This window comes from Esox lucius, chromosome 14, assembly GCF_011004845.1.
Source record: "Esox lucius isolate fEsoLuc1 chromosome 14, fEsoLuc1.pri, whole genome shotgun sequence".
Lineage (NCBI taxonomy): Eukaryota > Metazoa > Chordata > Actinopteri > Esociformes > Esocidae > Esox > Esox lucius.
In genome coordinates this window covers 4,500,825-4,518,763 of record NC_047582.1, presented here as the reverse complement: position 1 = coordinate 4,518,763, position 17,939 = coordinate 4,500,825, and the positions used below count along the sequence as shown (strand labels likewise).

Here is a 17,939-nt window from a genome sequence, read left to right as displayed (position 1 = left end):
AGAGAAATGCTCTGAAAAAGGGAAAGGAAGAGGAAACCTTTTAAAGGCATTCAGCTTTCAGCCAGGTTATTAGCGAAGCAGAGTGGTGCCTCGTCTGCCAGTTCAGCGCTGCCCTGAGGAAGTGGAGCGCAGCGTAATCAGGCAGCTAGGGGCCAGTCCATCTGCATCCAAAATGCCTGCCTATTCCTGACTTAGTGTACACTTTGGTCCAATGGGCTGTGGTCAAAGGTAGGCAACTTGACAGATAGAAAAGGAGCCGTTTGGGACTCTGCGTGGCTGTCAGCGTGTCTGGCTCCTCGTTGACCAATTCGCACGCTCTCGTCCCGGGTGCCAATCTGGGCCTGCGTCAAATGAATCAGCCCCGGTGAACTGCCACGCCACCTGTCCGGCTTCCTGTCCAGCGCAAACAGCTGATGGTTCTGAAGACGCAGGACGTGGCGCTGTGCATGGTTCCGTTCTGGCGTATGCCACCAAGGCCTAAGTCTAGAAGACATCCTCTCAATGCGTTGCAGTTCATATCTAGGATTTATTTCACCCTGGCACCCACCTTGCTTTTATCAATCTGTTTTCTGTTAGTACCACATGTCCTCTGATTAACGGCCTAGTACTGTCGGACATTCAGTTACATTAAAACTCACAACATTGGAGGGTAGATTAAAATCATGTTTTTCAGGGTTAAGATAGTGGTAAAACAGGCTGACATCATTCTGAGTAAATTATGACCAGACCTGAAATGTATAAATGCAGATTAAATAGTTTCTCCACAGAATTGTCACAGGACTGAAAAACCTGTACTCTATGATCCTGAAGTAATCCAGTGTAAATCACGACCAGGAAGGATGAATGTTATTTTACTGGTTTATTGACAGTGTAAAGACAGACAGATAGTTGAAATGTCTGTCTACATGAGACATATAGAAAAATAATTCTGTGAGTCTTTGGCTGTGGATAGCTGGAATAACATTCAGAGCCCCTGTTGTCATTGTTGATAGGGGACCAAACCAACTTCATAATTAACTGAAATGGCAACACCAAGCATGCATGACAAGAGGTGTGCGTGTATGTGTGTGTGTGTGCCAAGTGCCTACTTAGACTGAACACAATTATAAACGCAACACTTTTGTTTTTGCCCCCATTTATCATGAGCTGAACTCAAAGATCTAAGACTTTCTCTATGTACACAAAAGGCCTATTTCTCTCAAATATTGTTCACAAATCTGTCTAAATCTTTGTCAGTGAGCACTTCTCCTTTGCCGAGATAATCCATCCACCTCACAAGTGTGGCATATCAAGATGCTGATAAGACGGCATGATTATTGCACAGGTGTGCCTTAGGCTAGCCACAATAAAAGGCCACTCAAAGATGTGCAGTTTCACTGTATTGGGGGGGTCCGGGGGGGTCCGAAAACCCGTCAGTATCTGGTGTGACCACCATTTGTCTCATGCAGTGCAACACATCTCCTTTGCATAGAGTTGGGACGCTTGATCCACAATGTTGACATCAGCAAACCGCTCACCCACACAACGCCATACACGCTGTCTGCCATCTGCCCCTGTAGAGTGAAAACCGGGATTCATCCGTGAAGAGAACACCTCTCCAAAGTGCCAGACACCATCGAATGTGAGCATTTGCCCACTCAAGTCGGTTACAACGTCGAACTGCAGTCAGGTCGAGACCCCAATGAGGACGATGAGTATGCAGATGAGCTTCCCTGAGACGGTTTCTGACAGTTTGTGCAGAAATTCTTTGGTTATGCAAACCGATTGTTGCAGCAGCTATCCGGGTGGCCTGGTCTCAGACTATCTTGGAATTGAAGATGCTGGATGTGGAGGTCCTGGGCTGGTGTGGTTACACGTGGTCTGCGGTTGTGAGGGCGGTTGGATGTACTGCCAAATACTCTGAAACACCTTTGGAGACTGCTTATGGTAGATAAATGAACATTAAATTAATGGGCAACAGCTCTGGTGGACATTCCTGCAGTCAGCATGCCAATTGCACGCTCCCTCAAAACTTGTGCTGTGTGATGGAACTGCACATTTTAGAGTGGCCTTTTATTGTCGCCAGCCTAAGGCACACCTGTGCAATAATCATGCTGTCTAATCAGCATTTTGATATGCCACACTTGTGAGGTGGATAGATTATCTCGGCAAAGGAGCAGTGCTCATTAACACAGATTTAGACAGATTTGTGAACAATATTTGAGAGAAATAGGCCTTTTGTGTACATGAAGTCTTTGATCTTTGAGTTCAGCTCATGATAAATGGGGGCAAAAACAAAAGTGTTGCTTTTATAATTTTGTTCAGTGTATAAAGACTGGTGTTAACAAGTGTAGTTACCCAAATCTAACCAAGTTTAACTTTTTGCATAAAGGCTATTTTGGCTTGGGGTTATGGTTAGATTTTGGGTATAGATCTGCTTTTTGGGTTCAAGTTTTCAGTTAATGTCAGGATAAGGGTTATTGTTGGGTTAGAGGTTTAGGAAAATACATTTTTTTATGTGAATGCATCTTTGTTACCAATAAGTAAAATGTTTGTACATGTATTATTATACTTATGAGCCCAGACGAGTAAACCAGAAATTAACTGACAGAATACTAATGAAGGTAGTGATGTGAATGAACATGGTGCCTGTGAGTAAAGTGGTGCCTGTGTGTTTCTTTATCAGATGCCTGTCTGTTTAACGGGGTGTCTGCAGTTTCCACATTCTGTTTGCATACTGTACTTCTCCCATCGTTGCTAAATTGTGCCTGTCTGCATATTTCTCGGGTTGTGGTGAATCACAGTCTGTCCTTAAGCTGCTGGCCCTTGGCCAAGGTTTTTTCAAAATAATTGTTTATTAATTTACTCTTCTGAAAATAAGTTAAGACTAGAAATAACAAGCACAACACTGAGTTCTGTTACAAACACACACACATAACAGGTTTTCTCCCCTCTCCCTCCCTTTCATATTTCCAGTTATGAAGAGTTCTTCCTGGAAGCTGAGATTTAAGAAAGTTGTTTTTGAGCCTCATTAGTCAATTGTCTCCAAATGACCTTGTTTAAATGGTTTGAATATCAGCATTCACCAAGGGTTTAGCAGCTGAATCCAAAGGTTAAGAAATAAATGGTGAGAAACGAAGTCCACCTTGTGTGTGGTGTAAAGCGGTGACTTTTAGCCAGGTCGGAACCTGACCAAGGCCGATTCCCCAGGTAAACTATCCACGGTCAAGGTGTCTGAGAGCAATTGATGATGTGTCGCGTAGGTGCCAAAGCAAATGTATAGGCAGAAGGTGTCACTAAACAGCTTCTGCTTTGCTGACTGTGCTTTGGGGACATCACCTCGCTGTAATCTCCCCTTAAAACGGCCCGTCGTTTAATCACTCACGGATGCGTATTGTATCAACAGTGGAGATTAGACATGTTGGAACAGATGTACAGTTGTCGGATACATGATGTCACGCCGGTGTCTCGTCCACGGTGGGCGCTAGCTGTGAACGGGTGACTCATTGTTTGATAACAGCCATGCGTAGGACCCAGAAGAACAGGTGGCACCCTGGGTAAACAGGAGCACGGTCGATGCAGCTCAAGGTTAACTTTGCAAACAACTGTTACTCACTCGTAATGAGGATGTGACCACCCGTCTGGCGGCTTGCACCGCCAACCTTTCCGTGTGTTAATTGTGCTAATTGCGTGTCCCACTAGGAAAACACTGGTTGAGTTGATGTTGTTTTCACGTCACCTATACAACAAAATTCAATAAACAACGTGGAAAACGAACAGGGCTTGCGAGCAGATATCCACGCATGTGATTAACATATATTTTTCAAACACGTTGACCCGCCTTTTGAATTTGCATTCGTTCACAACCCGACCGAATAGAAACTAGAGGGTGATATTTTGCCTCACCAAGATGTCTCGCCTCTACACGTTCTCCCAGACCGTCAGCCATGTTCCACTGAACGTGAAATGTGCGCACGCACACACACACACTGTGTGGTAGACTGCTGTAAACTCTATTATTCATCCTAACACAGGCACTGTTCTTCTAGAGTGAGCCTGATAGCTGGGGAGTAGTGCCAAACTGGCATGAATGGACCGCAGTATTCATTCCCGGTAATACAGTAAGAGACAACCAGTGTTCTGCGGGGGTGGGAGTGTGGGGGGGGGGGCAGACGAAGGGCTAGCCTGGAGCCGAGGCTGTGCCCCCAGTGCTCACCGGCCCAGGCGCCAGCCCCCATGTCTACTTGCGACCTTTCCTCCTTTTCCTCCGGCCCTTCTGTAAAGGCATGACGGAGTCTCGCGCGGCATTGCGTTATTGTGTTTGTATGTTGGGCAGGCAGGGGAAGCGAGCTAGACGGATAACAAACAACTGCGAGGTAGAAGGAGCAAGTGGGGGTGGAGAAAGGGAGAGTAATATGGAGAGGGAGGGGGGATGTGGAGAGAGAGAGGGGGAAAGTCAGTAGAATGAGTCAGGAAGCGTTGCTGCCAGGCCCTGGCTCAGCTCCTCTGTGGCCCTATCGGCACACTGTTCGCTTTTGAGTGCCCTACTTTTGTCCAGGGCTGAATTAGAGCACTATGCAGAGAGTAGGGTAGCTTTTTGGACACGGGCCTGCTGCTCTGACAGAGATGGTTCTGGTCTAGCCGGTCTGGTGCCAGTGATGAGCAGGGCTCAGTCACAAGGGCTGCTTATCTACCCCCCAACCTCCCCTCCCTCTCCCCCCACCGGCTCCGTCCGGCTACTGCCGCCGGCCGCCACCACTAGACGCCAAGCTGGGAATTAGCTGGGAGTGCTGGAGCAGCACTGTAGGTCCCTGGCTGGCCTCAGACAGGGGCTGGATCAGAGAGAAAGGGAGAGGGTGAGAGCAGCGAGAAAGGGAGGGCGGGAGAGAAAGAAAAGGACAGAGAGGAAGGAAGGAATGGAGAGGGAGGGAGGGAGAGGAAGAAAGAGAAGGAGCTGGAGTGAAAGAAGGACAGAAAGAGGAAGAAAGACAGAAAAGAGATTCAGAGAGATCAAGTGACAGACATGGAGAGAAAAAGGGGACAGGGCGTCGCAAACACAGGACAGACCCAGATGTACAGCTATGAGGAATAGATGGCAGAAATGTTTTTTCTTTTCAGCGGTGGATGCTGTTTGCTTAGACGTGATGTCCAGTCAGTCTTTTCTTTTAAGCGGTGGATGCTGTTTGCTTAGACGTGATGTCCAGTCAGTCTTTTCTTTCCCCGTCCACCGAATCCATATAGTCCAGCCACTATGCATTAGAGTGTGAACAAAATCAGGGACACACTCACGGACTGAGAGGTCAAACCGCCACCCCCCCCATTGGTGTGCTTCAGTTCAATTTAGCCCATCAGATAAGGACGGATCACCTGATGAGCAGTCTGTTAGACACCATCACAATATTGACCACAGCAGGGCTTTTACTGCCATTGATTGTGTAGAAAGGGAGAACCAGAGAAGTGTCTCTGTTGTAGTTCTATGGCTCACCTCTAGATGGAGACAGATCCCTGACACTGGTTGAATGCTGTCTGGTTGTGTTTGTTCCCTTCTGAGTAGAACACTAACCAGAGCCAACCTGCATGGTGTTGAGTGAAACCACAAATTAAACGCTGTGAATTGAGAATAGGGACTTCTTAATTCTGGTCCCTATAAATGTTGGGTTCGATTCCAAAATGGTTCCAGTCAATTTAGGAAGTAGAACTGAAATTCCAATTTGAATTACAGTTGTCATTTGGAATGTGGTTGTTTTTCTAAAATCAGTGTAATTTAAATGGTATTTGTTACAAAGCCTTGTCTTTTCACCTTGTAGGAAACCTTTTTTTCCATTGTTCCATTTGCCCTATACTATTCTTGGGTTTAAAAAATAGAGCCTTTTCTTTAGCTTTTTGCATGGACTATAAGGAAAGATTGTCTTTTTGTAGAGCTGTGTTCTGCATTCAAACCCAAAGAGCAGAGTCCTTTGCATCAGTTGCCGAGGCTTAGACTATTAGACCGCCCAAGACCATTTACTGGTGGATTTTAAACAAGGTCTACAGAACATTTTAAGAATAGATATTTATGAGCAGTTTATAGTCCCTAAGCCACTAATTTCACGTGGCCTGTGAAGTCTTATAAATTATCTTATAAAGCATTAAGAAGAGGTTATTCATTGACCCAATTAAGAATCTGATCTTTCTGCTCCCCCGTGTGTTACTTCCAGGTGGACTGTGGAGCGTGTTCACACTGGGTGGAGCCGGCAGTAAGCCAGGATTGGACCAGGAGCAGAACCCTCTTCCACTGTCCAATCAGAGCCTGTTACTGCTCTTGGTGCTGGCCAATCTGACAGATGGACCCAACGGTTGCCCCAACCCCTACAGACAGGCTGTCACCTGCTTCAAAAACACCCAAGGTACGAAACGACCAACCGGTACTCATAATGTTAGAATTCTCTCAAATCTCAATGAAAAGGTAGTCAACGCGTGCGTGTGTGCGTGCGCGCACACTCTCTTTCCGTGTGTTGCTTCATCAGACACATCATCCATCCCCACCGAGCAGCACCACACGTTCCAGATCAACTTCAACAGCCTGTACACAGCCCTCTGTGACCAACAGAGGTCGGACCAGGCCACGCTGCTGCTGTACACACTGTTACACCAGAACACCAACATGAGGACGTACATGCTGTCACGCACGGACATGGAGAACCTGGTAGGACACATGCGCACAGCACTACATCAACACACTAGTAGAAGGACATCAGGGTATCACTGTTTTTGGTCCACCAGACCCCTGCGGCAATGATGACAAAAAGAAAATCTCCCAGCCACTTGGATACGAATGAGTGTTCTGTGTAAAGTTGGAAGGAAAGTATATTTCTACTTTGAGCCTTCTACATTCGGGTCTCATTATTAACAGGACAGGTGACGTGAAAGAAGAGCCCGGACAACAGTGGTGTAAAAAAAATTATTACAGAAAATATTTATTTGCTATGTGGGCCTGTGGCCTCGTTTACCTAAGAAAATAAAGATGTAGCTAACCTCACAGCCAGACAAACAGTCATTATCCTGAATCAAACAGATCAGTGGGATATCTTGCACGTCACATGGTCAGCACCGGCATACATTTGTAATTACCCCCCAATTCCCCCTGCCCCTGGCGTATTCCCCCTGCTTCCCTTGAACTCCTCCCTTTATGAGCGAGACCCGTTCCCCATCTTGCCCCGGGCGTGTTGTTGTCTCTCGGCAGCCCCTCGGTCCGTGTGCTCCTCTGATATTAGATGGCTCACACTACATTTCTTATTCCTTATTTTTTTGGGCTCTTTTAAACCAATATATCACAGTTGAGACAAAAGATGTTCAGCTGTCCTTTTTGAGGTGGTTACCGTGGTAACCGAGACACCGTTTCATACCGCTTCGACTCGTTCGCTTAAATCTGACTAAAATCGCCTCTGTTAGTTGCAACTGACACTGCAGGCGTTTGAACACCGTGTACGAAGTCGACTTCCCTGTTAATTACATCTTTTCCCCCCTTTTTATCTGAACGTGCAGCATGGCTGATGAAATATTAAACCCAAGCAGTGCTAAAATCTGTCTGCATTTCTGTTCACATTGGCAAAATCTGCCTGCATTTGTGTCACGCACCGAACCTAGGACTCACTGTAAACTAAATGCATTTTCAGCAGTACTACACACACCTGACCGACGACTCCGTCCCCCCTCACACACACTTGATACGTCCTCTAGTTTCACGGTTATCTGCCTACAAGCCAGAGGAAGCTTTCCGACGGTTCGGTGCCCCCTGGATAATCGGAGCCATCCTCTTCGTCTCAGTTTGTCATTGTTGCCTGCTGGCGTTGTGGGTCGCGGTGGACAGCTGGTCTTGAGCGTTGCTCCGTAATGTCCTCCCCTAAGCTGGTTATCAGGGAGCGCTGAGTGGGAGCCACCTGTGACAGAGGATCACTCCCACTCAGTAAAGCCATGCTGGAACACACGCACATGTCTTCATCTCCCACTGTCTTCACAGTGAAATGTCGGAAGCGTGTCGGAGCTCGCTCAGTCGCAGTCAGGGTGTGAACCCCAGATAGGCAGCCCGTCTCCTGGCTTGTGTGATCCAGACCGCTCCTTTTTCGGACCCCGTCTCTGGGCTTGTCCTGCGGCAGTGTCTGCTTAGCAAGAATGAATGATTTCACAACAGACGCAGGCACACCTGTAGTTGAACGGTGACGGTTAGAGCATTAATACTGACATGGTCCAGACACCCTGGGGAGGAAGTAAAGGGTATGTTCCTATAACTGCCCTTCTGACACATGTAAAAATGAATGTATACTACTGGTCAAAAGTTGAGTCACTTCTCTTAAAATTTATCAGAAATACATTGTTGATGTTGTAAATGACTATTGTAGCTGGAAACGGCTGTTTTTTTATGGAATATCGACATGGGCATATAGAGGCCCATAATCAGCAACCATCAGTCCTGTATTCCAATGGCACTAAGTGTTTTCCAGTTCAAATTTATATTTTTAAAGGTTATTAAATGATCATTAGAAAATCCTTTTGCCATTGTTAGTACTGGTGGAAACAGTTGTGCTCATTAAAAAAGCAATAAAACTGGCCTTCTTTAGACTAGTTGAGTATCTGGATCATCAGCATTTCACAGAACAGCGCAAACTGGGCATTCTCCTGATGAGACAGCAGCTGGTGTCCTGGGGGATCTCCTCTCAGACCTGGATCAGGGCACCAGTGAGCTCCGGGACAGCCTGTGGTGCTACTTGGTGGCGTCTGATTTATCGATACATAACATCCCAGAGATTCTCAACTGGATTCAGGTCTTGGGAATGTGAGGGACAGTCATCACTTCCTTCGTTATCCAGGAACTGCCTAAAAACTGTGGCCACATGAGGCCGGGCATTGTCCTGCACCAGGAGGAATCCAGGGCCCACTGCACCAGCATAAGGATTTCATCCAGGTACCAGTCAGCAGTCAGCTGTTGGCTAGCATGTGGAGGTCTATGTGACCCTATAAGGATATGCCTCCCCAGACCATCACTTACCCACAGCCAAACTGGTCATGCTGGGGGATGTTACAGGCAGTTTAACTTTCACAACAACGTCTCCAGACTCTTTCATGTCTGTCACATGCTCAGTGTGACCCTGCTCTCATCTGTGAAAAGAACGGGGCGCCAATTGCTCCTCCTGCTCCTCACACTAAGGAGCAGATACCGGTCCTGCTGCTGGGTTGAGACCATTCTACAGCCCTGTCCAGCTCCTCGTATAATGGCCCGTCTCCTTCTGTCTCCTCCATGCTTCTGAGATTACTGGTGACACAGCAGACCTTCTTGTGACAGCATGTATGGATGTGCCATCCTGGAGGGGCTGGACTACCTGTGCAACCTGAATGGGCTGCAGGTACCACCTCATGCTACCAGTAGTGAGAAGGACACTAGCAAAACACAAACTAGATAAGAATCAGTCAGGCAGGATAAGGAGAGCAATTGTCTCTGGCCACCACCTGCAAAACCATTCCTTTTTTGGGGGTTGTCTTGCCGTTGCCTCTCCAGTGCACCTGTTTTCACTTTAATTTGCACCAAAACAGGTGACATTGATTCACAATCACTTATGCTTCCTAACTGGACAACTTGATATCCCTGAAGTTTAATTGACCTGGTTTTATACTGTGATGATTACATGTTCCCTTAATGTTTTGGGCAGTGTATGTCATTATTTTCGCAAAGCAATATGTTCTGAGAATAGCCCATCAACAAATGTATATGTCACTTTGTTTTGGATGTTTTACAGATATCCATGTCCTATGAGATCATTTACATTGAAGTTATTCAGGATCAAAATCGCTTGCTCTCTTTTCCTTCAGGTTGTCTAAAAGAGGGGGGTGAAGGGTTACTAACAGAAAAACTAGTAATACATTACTTGTAATGTGAAAATATTGAATAAATACCTTAAGGCCCCTATCTTTTAAAAGCCTTAATAAATACTTGTTAAGAATCTATACTGTATATGCTCATAAGGCAGGATTTTATACGTATAATCCCTAAATCAGTACCTTGCTCACCAGTATCTCTCTGTTGGTTCTGTCTCACTACTCTCACGGTGGATGTCCACTGGTCCGGCGCAACGCTGCCTCAGATGGATATAATTCATTTTCGACTAATAGCTTCAAGGCGATGTTGCCTGTTAAGGTTTCATTTCTATCTGTCATGTCGATGTGCAATATGTTGTTGTCATCCATTTATTTAAGACTAATCCACATATCACTTCTTCGTGTTGTTTTTTTGTTGGTTTACATCTCAACGCACTGGCATAACATCAGCGCACGAGGGAACATCAGCACGCACGCACACACACACACGCGAGCAGCAACACAGTCCTGTTATTTTTACACATGCGCACAATGAACTCTTGCACATTATACAACAGTCAGTAACATAATCTAAAAAACAAACAAAATAATAGTAAGGTACATAAAATATATGATTAATGAGAACATTGCCGGTTGCGCAAATCATCTCGGGAAGGCACCGCGGCCGTTTGAGCTGTTCCGGCGAGTCAAGAAGTTGGGCTACGGTCAATATTATGGCGTTTATACAATGCAAGTAGTCTTTCATAAACAAGAGACGGTCTTCCTTGTAGGTCCATCTTTGTACTGCAACGGCACGTGAAATATTTTTGCTGCCAACTGTAGGAAAAGCAAATTATAGCGGGGACAAGCCCAATAAGGATTAGAGGATGGTGTAAATTGTTGGTGACTCAGGTCAGTTTTATAAGTTAGCTCTCTATTTTAAATGTGCTGCGTTTATTTAGCATTGAGTTTGTTTTATATGGCAGCACCACAGAAATAATTTGCCTGCTAGCATAGTGCTCATTATAACGTGTGTTTTTATTTTTCCCATGAGTGAGAAAAATAATTTTGGTTGGTTTCTTGTTAAATTAAAGTTCACGAAGGGATGTCAACACAGCCCTCCTCCGCCAAACACCCATAGCGGATACGCCCATAAGCGGCCACCTGGGGCAAGGCAGCGCGTTTGCATGCAAATTCACGCCGGAACAGTGGACATCCACCGTCAGTCTTCCAACTCCTACCGGCTGTCCCGCAGCTGGCTCCTCCCGCACCGCTACCCTAGCGTCAGTCACTGGCTCACTAATTTACAATCAGTTTTCTAAAACTAAAAACATACATGAATTGTATTATGTAGTTACAGGGAGTTATAGAAATTAATGAGATATTATTACTTTATATTTAACATTTCATTATAAGGTTTTGTCAGTGAAATATTTAGGCTTTCTGGTCATCTTACTAACTTAGCTTCCTTTAGTGGCCTCTTACTCTGAGAGGTGATGAATTACGCTATTTTACCTTTTCCAGGCCGTATATGAAACCGTTATCTAGCTATCTGTCATATTATTCACATAACTAAAACGCGGGCCGGCAGCAATACCATAGCTAACTTGTTAACGTATAGGCAACATAGCTAATTGACAGTCTCACTGTAAGTACAGAAACGATAATCTTACTATGGCGCTAGCTAGTAGCTACCAGACAAAGTTTAAGGCCGGATTGGCTATTGCTCCTTAGTATCGTATTCCTTCGAAAATGCAAACATATTTTCTCAAGAAGTGCCAATCAAGCCAGTCCAACTTGTGGGAGGTGCTTCAGGACGCATGGGGTGAAACCTCTTCAGATTACTTCAACAAATTGGAAGCTAGAATGCCAATGGTCTGCAAGGCTGTAATTGCTGCAAATGGAGGATTCTTTGGTGAAAGCAATGTTTGAAGGATACATATATTTAAATTTAAATCATTATTTCCAACCTTGCCTGTTACTACTTCCTATTAATTTAGCTATTTTACTATTCAAAATTACATTTCTATGTGACCCCGTACTTTTGAGCTGTAGTGTATGTATTTTTTCTGATTTGCATATCCTATTTCCCCATGGGAGAGCAGGTTGACACGCAAATTGCTGTTTAACAGTATCCTTTGTAACTTAATTAATAAATTCAAGGAAATATGTACCCATTACTAAAACGCATGTGCATACGTTTATGGTCGACCTGTCTTATTCCCATCCTTCCCCGCACCTCCGAAGGTGATGCCCATCCTGGAGATCCTGTACCACGTGGAGGACCGCAACTCTCACCACGTCTACATGGCCCTCATCATCCTCCTCATCCTCACTGAGGACGACACCTTCAACAGATCCATACACGAAGTGGTAGGTGGTGACCCATGACCCTCTCCGACATTAACCTCTGACCCGTTGCCCTGGTCTTCCTCAGAAAACAACACCTTGAACAGATCAAAATGCAGTTGTAGGTAATGACCCTTAACCCCTGACATCTAAGCCTTACCATTTCCATCAACACCGAGGACAATGCCTTTAGCGGATCCATACACAAGAATGCGTGTAGTGACGCCATTTATTTGGTGGGTTGATTTTATGATTGACTGATTGTTCAGGTGGTCATTTGGTTGGTTGGTCGATTGATCGAGCACTGATGAAGTGCACAAAAAAGGCACACCATTAATTGCACTCCTGGGATAGAACGAAAATTGTGAAACAGCCTTTCATTCCTTTTCAGCACATAATAGGAGACATTTCTCTGTAGTTTGATCTCTCAAATGCCAGGACACGTTCCATTTCCGCTAAGAAGAGTGGATAATCGTGTCATTAAAAATGCTCAGCGACTTCCCCTTTTTTTCTTCTGTCTGTTTCTTTATTTCCTCTGTCCCCTTTCAAAGTGTATTTCAACAGAAAACCTTTTGAACGCTTAGACGCGCATCCACGCTATTCTACTGTGCCATTACCTTCAGCTGTGTGAATCATTTTTGACATTTCTCCACTCTGTCTGTCTTGGCACTACATGCGAGTTTCAATCCACTTGCTGGGCTGCATATGTATTTCACTTTCTGAACGACCCCCCCCCCCCAGTCCTCTACATGTTGCACTACTTTGGAGTCAGAGTCTTGGTAAGAAGAAGGGCATTATATAAGGAGTGTAATGCTATTTGGAGCACACTCCCGTTAGACTGCTGCCAGAATTCCTAACACCACGGCAATTCTCTTTAACCGCCGCAACGTAATTTCCAGCCGCGTGGGGTTCAAAGCAAACCCGAGCCATGGTCAGGCTGACACTTGACGTTCAGACCAACGTTTTTCAACGTAATGAAAAATCAATCGGGAGGTTTTATATAGTGCCGTCCATATTTCAGGGGCGGCGTGTTCAGCTGGGTATCAGACGATTCTGTCGGTCCGTGTTTAGACTATCAGTCACCTGTTTGTCACCCGGCGCCTTAGGGTTGCATCACTGACTCTATTTAGTATCTGTCTGCAGACTCTGATGGAGAGACTCGAGTGCTAGACCACACGTCATTTTGTGCAGTCACAGCTCTATTGAATGGGGGCAGAGCCTCACTGAGAAAAAGTGCTGTATCCAAACAATGCTTTGGTGCGGACCAGTCAATTCCAAAACCTGATTTTAGAATTTTATCGATTTACATTTGATCTCTTTTGCAAATCTGCCACTTTCACTTTCAGTAGGTCATGTTAGTGAATAAATGTTTGTTTGAATCCGTTTTTTTTTTTATATATATATATTACTCCATGGTAGTGCTTTAAGAAGGCAGTTTTAAATAACATTCTCATAGGTAATGATTTTGTCTCTGAAGATGGCTTTTTCACCATCTACACTCCCCCTTACATTAATTAGGCCCATAGTTCTGCTGGCCATCGTGAGATTTGGTTCTGTTTTCCGTGGTTAAGTTAATCCCCCAGGAAGCACACGGCCAATAACATTTGGCATTATGACCGTAGCTGGAGACAGGCTTCCACAGCTTAACATCATATATGTTGGAGCTTAGCCTTGCTACTATAGCTCACCTTCTGGCTTGTTAAAATGAAGCGCATCTCTGATAAGCCCCTCTTGCATGGTTTGAGTACCACTCAGCCAGTCATCTCTAGTTCTTCGAAAGAAATCTTCCCTGAATTGTTCTCACTAGATAGGATTAAATACATAGGAATGGAATGAATCAGTCAAGTGAATCACCAACTTGAACACAAACTCCTGTTCTATTCGATCTGTTTCAGCACATTTCATTCTATTCGATATGCAAAATCCAAGTAGAAAACATTTGAAAACATTCAACCTCGATTGGCGGGTTTTAAAGTGTTTCTGAATTTATTGGATAAGAATGAGAGACATTATTGTAGGTCACCTAATCAAGACAACACCCTCTATTGGGGATCCTGACGCTATTTCAACCCGTATCATTCTCCTTTGGCCTGGCCTTGACAGTTTGTCAGTTCGTTGTTCCAGACCAGCTGATGTCTGGTCAAGCTCTGATAGATGTGAGGTGACAGGACAGAGACGAGCCTTGAGGATGCTAGTGACTCCTTAGTAAGGGATTCGTTTGTCAGACTGGTGCCCTGGTCTTAATCCTCTCTCTGTACTCACTCTGCTTACTAATGAGTTAGTAGTTGTGTTAATTACAACGCAACTTTGTTACTGCAATTTATTAGTATTACCACTACTCTAATGCCATACTATGTGTTACAATGTGATGCGATGTTCCAAATATTTTGCTCACTGTATGTCTGCAACGGAGGGACAACATAGAACCATAGAAATCAGTGCTTAAAACTTTATTTAAAAAAGACAGTTCATGCCAAGCTATTGGAGAAAACAATAAAGCACCGTTACTCTGGCAAACTCAATCTAGCAAACATGTATGTCATGTCTTGGTAAAGTTTTACCAGTCCTGCTCCCCATTCTTGCCCAGGAATACTAAAATTGTGTTGTCTTTGAATATGTATCTCCACATTCGGTGTGACTTAACATCTTCTTGGTTACTACTTTGTACACAATGTGTTTTATTGTATTCTTGTGTAACTGAGTGTTTTTCTTGCAATTGGCCAGGTCATCATAGGTTTTGAGAATTGGTTCCATTTTAGCTTACCTAGTTAAATGAAGGTGTAACACCAATGAATAAATAGTCTGTTTTGAAGAGATTTTGCCATAGCCCAGAGGACAAATCCCTACTCTAACACATGTTCTTAAGATGGGTTCTTGTTTATGGTAGTGACTGACTGACTGACCGACCCTGAGATATTATGTATGGTAATGGGTATTTTACATAAGTGGAAGGCTGCTGTTCTTTATCATCCTCTACTTCTACCTGTTTAAATCACCTACCAGATTGGTGCATCACAAATGTATATTTCTTTAGGATGACCGAGGTCTGTGGCCTTCGAGCTCTGACAGACAGTACGTCATTGTAAAATAGCCTGCATTGACAAGAGACAATGTAGAGTGTCATTTGAGATGCAGAGACAGAGAGACTAGGAATATCTAACATTTGAATAGATACATTTAAACTCATGATACTTCCTGTCTGTGTGGGTCAGTAATCTCATCACCTGCTTGAGAGAGTTTATCTGAGGGGAAAAAGTGATTTGATTTTTGTTGGTTAAAAGAGAAAGGAATGAATCACTACCACTAGCTCGCTTTCCAACAGCGTGCCTGGTTTGAAGAGCAAACTGAGCTAGATAGCAGATTCAGCAACATATAAAAACATCTGAAGGCGGAAAGCGTGTTTTTCCTTTGAGTAATAAAGAAGCTTTTCCATTGATTCATTTATTGGTTAATGTTCTTTGCCTTGATTTGCAGAGGAGTAATTCAGGATAGACACAGCTTTCCTGGCTACCAAAACGCCTTGCTCTGGCCAGACATTATGCTACACCCACAGATGTTTTTTTTCTTCGCAACGAACAAGCTTACTTAGCTGAGCCCGCATGGCGAACTTCATATGAAACGAAACGGAAAAGGGATGTGGCTAACCAGTGTAGTACACATGAAATTGTGTTTGACCAAAAGCTACCCAGCTACCACTGCTGCATTAATAACTAGCTAGCTAACATGAGGGAGCATCTCAAAGAAGGCTCCTCCTCTTGCAACAACTCACACTTGCTGTTGACTCTGCACAGCTAATCAAAATGATAATTTCCACCGACAGTCGCTCATATTTTTTGGGCAGTATGTTTAAAACTTTATGAAAAAGGCTAAGCAGTTGTAGGGGTAGCCTGTCTAGCTAAACTGTGTCAATTGCTTCATTGATGTCTATGGGTGTCAGTGTTTATACACCGGCCGGAAGTGTCCTTTTACTTCTGACAGTAGACATCTGTCACCACCCATGTGACTACAATACAAAGGTATTTTTATTTAAAGGAGCTGTATGTACGATACTCTACACCTTGCATAAATACATGCGTACAGTAAATGGCTCGAAGACACCTGCAGTAATTTTTCAAAACAAAATATTCTACAAAATTGTTCAGGATGCCTGAGGTATTCCTCATATAAACTTTCTTGCCGGTCCGTCTATTAGTCGCTTTAGACACGCAGTACCAGACATTGGACCAAGTCGCAATTTTGCGAGTCTCAAGTCTTAATCTTCAAAACTCAAGTCCAGTCCCAAGTAATAATGGGAAAGTTTCACAGCTCAAATTGATTCACAGTTCACAAATTTGCGTTTCAAGTCTTCAAGCCAAGGTTAAGAAAATGTCTTATGATCAAATCTTTTATTGTTTATTGATTTCTTGAATGAGCTTAAAGGAACGTAATATTATTCAGTAAGGTGTTTTCATGTTTTTATGTTTTGTATGTTTTAACAGTAAGGTTAAGCCTTTGAAAGATGTTAAAAACAAAACATAAAACTGCTATGTGGAGTTATTGCAAGCTAATAAAATTGAGAATTTTACCAGAAATACCTAGTAGTTCAGCCTAGTTCTGTGAGCGCGGGGCAGCAGGAGCCGAAAGAGGATGAGAGGACAGTCCTGGGTGGATCTAAAAAGTCTCTTGAGTCATGCAGCTCAAGCCCAAGTTAAGTTACAAGTCATAGGTGTTCAAGTCAAAGTCGAGTAGGATGTGTTTTTTTGTAATTTATTTGTAATTTTTAAACCAAGTCTCAAGTTGCAAAATCTGTGACTCGAGTCATGTGACTTGAGTCCTCATACGGTGCAGTGATTCAGTAATAGTTTAGACAATTTTGAAAGAGTAAGGACTGATAGAGTTGTCAAGTTCAAGTTTTTTGTAACGAAAAACATTGTTGGCCAAAGGAAGTGGTTACTTTTGGAATGATCTTCGGAAGTCTGACATCTACCAGAGCTCAGATTTATTTTGGGTAGCAGAGGTAAAGTGGGGATTTGTGTAGGAGGGACTAGTAGATTAGTTGGTGCCAGTTAGCCTGGAATCATGTATGCATTGAGGTTGGGGTAACCAGAGCAATAAAGGTCACAGTGGTGAGTGTTAGGGGGGTAATGGTGACAAAGCGGATGGTGTTGTGAAAACTATTTATAATTTAAAAAGCGGCCCCAGATCATTAAGCTTAGCTTATTTATATGGGTCAGTGTTTTGGAACTCCTTCCAAACCTCCCTCGCCTTTACTGGATGAAAGCAAGGAAGTTTATTTACATAGCACAATTCATACATCGAAGCAATTCAATGTGCCTACAAAGAAAAATATATGTAAGCACAATAACATAAAAATAAATAATCAAATGATAAACATCAAATGAAAACTGCTCAGTCATAGGCACGTGAAAAGAGAAGTGGTTTTAACCTGGATTTGAAATGTTTGGAGCGCGTCTAAGTTCTTCTGGTAGTTTATTCCAGCTGACTGGAAGCCAATGCATAGATTTAAGAACCGGAGTGATGTACTCTGTTCTCTTGGTCCTGGTTACAGTTTTTTTTCGGGAGTCCAGTTAAGAGGCCATTACAGTAAACAACCCTACTAGAGATAAAAGCATGGATGAGCTTCTCTTGGTCTTTTTGGGACACCAAGCCTTTAATTCTGGCAAAAAAAATTTTAGATGATAGAATTATGGTTTGTTGCCTGCTTAGATATGACTGTTAAGTGTTAGGTCTATCAACACCAAGGGTACGCACTTGATCCCTGGTTTTGAGGGCCAGAGAATCCA

At 43.8% G+C, this 17,939-nt stretch overlaps 1 protein-coding gene across 2 annotated transcripts in view; it reads left to right on the top strand.

Moving 5' to 3' along the window:
- The window catches only part of dym (dymeclin), a 121,565-nt gene that overhangs the window by 38,375 nt on the left and 65,251 nt on the right, over positions 1 to 17,939 (top strand). For both annotated transcript variants that reach the window (XM_010892799.4, XM_020053452.3), the window contains 3 exons: positions 6,177 to 6,365; positions 6,486 to 6,664; positions 12,055 to 12,180. In XM_010892799.4, coding sequence (XP_010891101.2) covers positions 6,177 to 6,365; positions 6,486 to 6,664; positions 12,055 to 12,180 — 494 coding nt within the window. The remainder of the gene's footprint in view (positions 1 to 6,176; positions 6,366 to 6,485; positions 6,665 to 12,054; positions 12,181 to 17,939) is intronic.